The following is a 7149-nucleotide window of genomic DNA, read 5'->3' as shown; positions in this document are numbered from 1 at the left end:
CGGACAGCTGGAACTGACAACCGGAAGCGGCAGATTCAAACCACTACAAATGCCGGAGGAAAGATCACAGAAGCGCTTCACAGGAGGCTCCCAAGCACTGAGGATGTCACCTAGACAGGGGACAAAACGTCTGCAACACAAATTCCCAGCTCGGCGAACAGAACCACAACAAAAGCAAGACAAGGTGTAGCCCCACTCAGCCCACAGGTAGCACTGGTTGGGTAAGCTCTAAGAGATCAAGCCCTATACCTCATTCCAATCAGCCCGGTCCAACAATGACAAACCAGGTGCAACAACACGTGTCACTGTCTACCATCTGATAGGTTTCTGACCACAGACCAGTCCCACCAACATGATGGGTGGATTTCCCCTTCCTCGACAATATCTGATTTCAGCCCTGTCTGATGGAACTTTCATCCATATCTTTATTATGTCCAGACTAATTTACTCTGACGGACTGCTTCCTCATTCTTGGTAAATCTGAACTTATCGAATCCCCGTTGGAATAGTCCTAACTTTCAGACAGTCACTGTCAATCCTCTGGTCACTGACTTATACAGACGAATAATTAAACAAAATATTGATTTGAAAATTCTCATCTTTGCTTTCAAAACTTCCATGGTCTTGCTGCTCCCTCTCTCTCTATTCCCCTGCATCCTCACAACCTTCTGATATACCGGAACCCCCCTTATTCTAACTATTGAGCATCCTCAATTTTAATCACTCCACCTTAGTCAAGGAATTCCTGCCCTAAATATCTCAGCCTTGTGTTTGAGATTCTTCTTCAGACCGAACAATTTCATCTGTGGGTAGCACAGTGGCACAGTGGTTAGCACTGCTGCCTCACAGCACCAGGGAACCGGGTTCAATTCCTGTCTCAGGCGACTGACTGTGTGGAGTTTGCACATTCTCCCCATGTCTGCGTGGGTTTCCTCCAGTTTCCCCCCACAGTCCAAAGATGTGCAGGTCAGGTGAATTGGCCATGCTAAATTGTCCATAGTGTGCTCATTCCATACACGTACCACCCTCTGCATGAAAAAGTTGCCCCTTAGGTCCCTTTTATATCTTTTCCCTCTCATCCTAAACCTATTCCCTCTAATTCTGGACTCCCCCACCCCAGGGAAAAGCCCTTGTCCATTTATCCTATCCATGCCCCTCATGATTTTATAAACCTCAATATGGTCACCCCTCAGTTCCAGGGAAAAACAGCCCCAGCCTGTTCAGCCTCTCCCTGTAGCTCAAACTCTCCAACCCTGGCAACATCCTTGTAAATCTTTTCTCAGGGAAAAACAGCCCCAGCCTGTTCAGCCTCTCCCTGTAGCTCAGATCCTCCAACCCTGCAACATCCTTGTAAATCTTTTCTGAACCCTTTCAAGTTTCACAACATCTTTCCAATAGGAAGGAGACCTGAATTGCACACAATATTCCAACAGTGGCCTAACCAACTTGCTGTCCAGCCGCAACATGACCTCCCAACTCCTGTACTCAATACTCTGACCAATAAAGGAAAGCATACCAAATGCCGCCTTCACTATCCTATCTACCTTGCGACTTCACTTTCAAGGAGCTATGAACCTGCACTCCAAGGTCTCTTTGTTCAGCAACACTCCCTAGGACCTTACCATTAAGTGTATAAGTCCTGCTAAGATTTGCTTTCCCAAAATGCAGCACTTATCGCATTTATCTGAATTAAACTCCATCTGCCACTCCTCAGCCCATTGGCCCATCTGATCAAGATCCCATTGTAATCTGAGGTAACCACCTTCGCTGTCCACTACACCTCCAATTTTGGTGTCATCTGCAAACTTACTAACTGTACCTCTTATGCTCACATCCAAATCATTTATATAATGATCATTTGCCCTAATAGTTCCTTATATGACAGGGGTATTCTTTCACTTCATACTGTTCTTGGGGTCTGCAGACTTGGCTGAAGGGTTATTTGTTAATGTTTCATTGCATTAAATATGTTGTCAGGTAATATTGTTACTAACAAAGTCACCAGACCTGCAATGTTAATTCTGATTTCTTCCCACAGATGCTGCCAGACCTGCTAAGCTTTACTAGCAGTTTCTGTTTTGTTGATTATGGTTATTCCTGAGTGTGTTGGTCCTGTTCAGTCCACTGTTATATATTACCACCATGCATTATCAAGTACAATGAACTCAATGCAACAATAAACCATTCGGACTGTGGTTCTGTTTCTGACATTGCTGCTTTTTTTTTATCTTCACTCCTTTGGTAGTTCATGGTGATAATTTTCCATTCGATGGACGTGGAGGTACTTTGGCTCATGCATTTTCACCTGGACCGGGTATTGGAGGGAATATTCATTTTGATCAGGAGGAGGATTGGACAATAGGAGACTATGGTAAAGATTCTCAACAAATGCACTGAAAATCTAGGGTTTATAGTGAGGGTTAAACATACAGGAACATCCAATTGATTCTGTTAATCCAATGCATTGACCCCTTGTCCACCGAAGTAGATAGTTTATTTTCTGGAAGTGCTAGAAATAATCTGAATTCCCAACCTCCTTTAATCTGTAGTTCTCCAAAGGGCAAAGTTCTACAGTTAGAACCATCAACCCGTGGAAATGATCCAGCATGGAATAGGGCTATTGGCCCATCTTGTACATGCCGACCCGAGGGCACTCAGAAACCCTTTCTGATCCCTTCTTCCTGCACAGGACTCATGGGCCTGCAGCTTACAGCTCTGAAGGTGCATGGATCTCTGTCTCCACCACCAACTCAGGCAGTGAATTCCAGACACCGTCCATGTAAAATCTTTTTCCTCACTAATCCTTCTGCCACTTAGCTTGAAGCTCCGGCCCCTGGTTTTTGATTTCTCTGCCAAAGGAAACAGGTTCCTCCTGTCTGTCTCTGCCCCCCCACAGTTTTGTATCCCTCAATCATGTCACCTCTCAGCCTTCTCTGTTCCATGGAATACAACCCCAACCTCTCCAATCTCTCCTCATAACTACAATTTGCCAGCCCTGGCAACATTCTGGTAAATCCTCTCCACTCTCTCTCCAAAGCAATTCCATCTTTCCCGTAATGTGGTGACCAGCCCCGCATACAATCCTCCAGTTGTGGCCTCACCAGTGTCTTATACAGTTTCATCATTAGGTCCTTTCTTTCGTATTGTATACCTCTGTTAATGAAAGACAGCTTTCCAAATGCCTTCTGTAAAACCTTATCCAGCCGTATTACTGCTTTCAGGGACCTCTCTACATGCACACCAAGATCTCTCACTTCATCTCCCCCTCTCGGTTTATGCCCATTTATTGTTTATTCCCTTTCACTGTTTGACCTCCCTGAGTGCATGACCTCACACTTATCAGAGTTGAACTCCATCTACCACTATCCTACCCACTCCAACCCATCTATATCATGGTGGAGCTTACAGCTCTGCCATACACTACGCAGCCAGTTTTTATGTTCATGTTCAGGTCCAAATCATTGATGTATAAAACAGATAGTAGGGATCCCAACACTGAGCCCTGTGGAACATCACTTAAAACAGCTTTCTATTCGCAACAGCAGCCATCGATCACTACCCTTTATTCCTGTAGCTGAGTCACTCGGGATCCAGTTGGACACATTGCCCTGGATGCCATGAGCTTTGACTTTATTGAGCAGTCTGCCATGTGGGACTGTCCCTTACTAAAAGACAGCATCCACTACACTGCCATCATCGATCCCTCTTGTCAATCCCCCTTTCAACGAATTCAATCAAGTTTGTAAGGTTTGACCTTCCATTAACAAAGCCATGCTAACCATCCCTGACATCAAGACTTTCCAAAGTTAAAGGAAAACTAATTTATATTCTAATTTGAAACATTGTTAACTGGGCTTGACCTCATTGGGAGAAAAATGCCTGTTAATTCTGAAATATTAATATGTCAGTTTTATGCCACAAAGTTACTTAGGAATCCTTGTTGCAGGAGGTGCTGTTTATAACAGACAAAATAAAGTAGACAGAAAGAGATGTGGAAATCTCAAGCTGTCGATGTATTACCATTCATTGCATGTCACTCATTGTGAGTTTGTTTCTAATGAAATTATTTCCTTTAAGGTGTCAACCTATTTCATGTTGCTGCCCATGAATTTGGTCACGCACTGGGGCTTGGTCACTCCAGGCATCGTTCTGCTGTGATGTATCCTACGTACAAATACGGTCGATCAAATATATTCTCTCTTTCATGGGATGACATCATGGCTGTACAGGATCTGTATGGTATGACCATTATTTTTTTAAACATAACAAATAGAAAAGGTATAACACTTATTAAATTAATCACAGAATGACTATTAGAAAACAAAAGATGTTCCCCTGTCTGCTTCCTAACATTTGGATACTGACTCAGTAAAGCTGAATGGTTATCATTTTAAAATGGTCTCTAATGATATTTTCATCTTCTCCAATGTTACAAACTTAATTTGCATGGTTCCAAAATGCATGTAGATTATGTTTCTTGGTTGGAAAACAGATTTAAGGACTTGATCTAAAAATAACATATCAACATCATACACTCTTATTTTATGTCATATTTTGCTTGATTTTTCACTGTTATCATCACTCATTCATTTAAATTGAATGTTCATGGTTTCCAGATGGTGTGTTGTATACAAGTGTTGTATACAAGTGTGAGCTTAAAGAGGTTCGGAGAGAGTATTGTCAATGTTTGTGGTTAAATCTCAATTGTTTCCCTTGCTTTTTCATTCTGAATACAATAGTCCCTTGGTTCCCTTAATATGGCTAATTCCTGTTGGGAATATTTTGTGTCACTGCTTTTTGAAGTGAGGGATTTTAATGTCTATGGAGGGGTGTTAGCTCATTTTTTCCTAAATTGGTCACAACAGAAACAAACACATACAAAGAAAAATAAATAAATCAAAAAATACAAAGAGAAACAAATAGATACAACCAGTTACAGCAAAAACAAACAGAGTCCACACTTAAAGGAAAGGTGCTTTCGGAAACCGTGGTTTTTAAGGAGCGTCATGATGCAGTGATGTCACACAGTCCCCCATTAGACCTGCCGCTTAATTTTATCACAGACAATGCACTGTCAATGGCTGCCAAATTTGAACATCAACGATTTCCAGTTGTTTTGAAAGCATCCGCATCAGAATCAATCAGATGTTCATCAATCCATAAAAGAACTTTCCGATTCGTTGTTGTTTGAACAAGAGATTTCACCTCCTGCTCACGAACATTTAGCAGCATGACGAATACGTTGTGACATTTTGTTTTAGAAACCTTGGAATCCTGAAAGACCAGGGATGAAAGACCAAAGAAGAAAGGCGCGTCCGTGTGGAATTACAAACTTTGCTGAAAAGTATCACTGCCCATTTGAATAGAAAGGGATTATAAATCTTGACACCCAGCTATTTAGTTCCAGCAGCACCTGAGATGGAAAACAATGCTCATTTTTTTTCTCAATTTTTCAACAATGCCTTTATCTTAAAGGAATCTGTTATCCCAGAAGGACAAGTCCCAGAGTAGCCCTGGGGGAATCAAGACTACTCAGAGCCCCAGTGTGGGATTCCAGGGCACTAGCTGATAATTGAACTGAACTGAACAAGCTGCTTATAATGAGGTGGCATTCTCAATAGCACAGACCTTCTCATTCCTTGTATCAGCTTCAATCTGGAGCCAAGTGTTAAGATTGCACTAGAGGCTACTAGGTCATAAAAAGAGGTGTATCACCAACATTTGATGGAAATAGCCAAAAGACAACATTTCAGATTTTTGAACTTTTATATAACTAGCAAACTGAAAGGGACATAGACTAAACATTACTTAACAGGCTACTGAAATCCCAAATTAAAGGTCATTTTTAATCAATTAACAAAAACAACCAAATATGCCTTACAAAATATTTTATTACACTTGTGCTTGTGGCAGGTGCATAACACTAGGGATGACATCCTGAGATCCCCTCAGTTTTCCAGCAACCTCACATCTCCATTTCCTGCCCAGTCCAAATTCACAAACTCTTTCACTAATCGCGACAATGAGGGAATAAGTGAAATCCATGTCTATTTTCAATAGTTTTACAATATTATTCAATAGTAACTTTAATCTTTTCTTTTGCAATAAATACTTCTTTCTCTGTTTAGGATTCATACGAATGTATCGTCAACAATCTGCAGAACCACTAATAACAGATAAATGTGATTCCTCCACATCATTTGATGCTGCCACCAGTGCACATGGTGAAATATTGCTCTTCAAAAATAAGTAAAAGTTTATAATTTATATGCCCATCTTTTGTATAATATGGATATTGACATTGCTCCTTGATTCATAAGCAGTTTGGTTAATGGTGCATGTGGTTTGATGTGTTGGTTAGATACTTCTGGCGAACAGAACCAAAAGTAGCTGATGCCAAGTTCATCACTATCCAAGATATCTGGCATGGTCTCCCATCGAGCATCGACGCTGCTTGTGAAATTCCTGAGGACGATATTATTTATTTTTTCAAAGGTAACTCAATTTATTCTACATTGCTTCCAAAGTAGAGATTAATTGAAACGATATGAATACAGCTAACACAGAGCAAGACTGGGACTAGATTGAGGAAGGTTTTGAAGGGCTTTTGCACGAAACGTTGATTTTCCTGCTTCTCGAATGCTGCCTGATCTGCTGTGCTTTTCCAGCACCACTCTAACCCTGACATTAGATTGAAACTAGTAAGATTAAAATAAATTAGTTGAATTTGTATTTAACTGCCTAATGTTTTAACTTTATACGGAAGCAGAGGCAAAGACCATTGTGGTTCATCCAACAAATTTCAAAATCAAAAATAAATACAATTAAGACTGCAACATAACTCCAGCATGGATATCAAACAGATGTGAGCTGATTGCTGACCTGTGGTACACTCCTGGTTGCCCTTGAATGGGATTTATAATTAAACACTTCTTTCATTTGCAGGATCAAAATTTTGGACTTACAGCCATTTTGGACGTAGTCAAAACTCCTCTAAATCTATCTCCCTCTTTGGATTTCCAGCATATGTGAAGCAAATCGATGCAGTAGTATTTATTCAACAGACAAAAAAGCTAATATTCTTTGTGGGGACGATGTACTGGAGGTAAGTATTATTGACTGTTATTGTTTTTGCTGTCCAGCCTTTAA

The 7149-nt window shown here is 40.9% G+C and overlaps 1 protein-coding gene across 3 annotated transcripts in view; it reads left to right on the top strand.

Moving 5' to 3' along the window:
* LOC122550422 (matrix metalloproteinase-20-like) overlaps positions 1 to 7149 on the top strand; it is a 27091-nt gene that overhangs the window by 15374 nt on the left and 4568 nt on the right. For all 3 annotated transcript variants that reach the window (XM_043691132.1, XM_043691131.1, XM_043691133.1), the window contains exons 4-8: positions 2246 to 2371; positions 4078 to 4239; positions 6129 to 6249; positions 6362 to 6495; positions 6946 to 7105. In XM_043691132.1, coding sequence (XP_043547067.1) covers positions 2246 to 2371; positions 4078 to 4239; positions 6129 to 6249; positions 6362 to 6495; positions 6946 to 7105 — 703 coding nt within the window. The remainder of the gene's footprint in view (positions 1 to 2245; positions 2372 to 4077; positions 4240 to 6128; positions 6250 to 6361; positions 6496 to 6945; positions 7106 to 7149) is intronic.

This window comes from Chiloscyllium plagiosum, chromosome 6, assembly GCF_004010195.1.
Source record: "Chiloscyllium plagiosum isolate BGI_BamShark_2017 chromosome 6, ASM401019v2, whole genome shotgun sequence".
NCBI classification, from domain to species: domain Eukaryota; kingdom Metazoa; phylum Chordata; class Chondrichthyes; order Orectolobiformes; family Hemiscylliidae; genus Chiloscyllium; species Chiloscyllium plagiosum.
The sequence above is the reverse complement of the archived record's forward strand: the minus strand, read 5'-3'. Positions and strand labels throughout refer to the sequence as shown.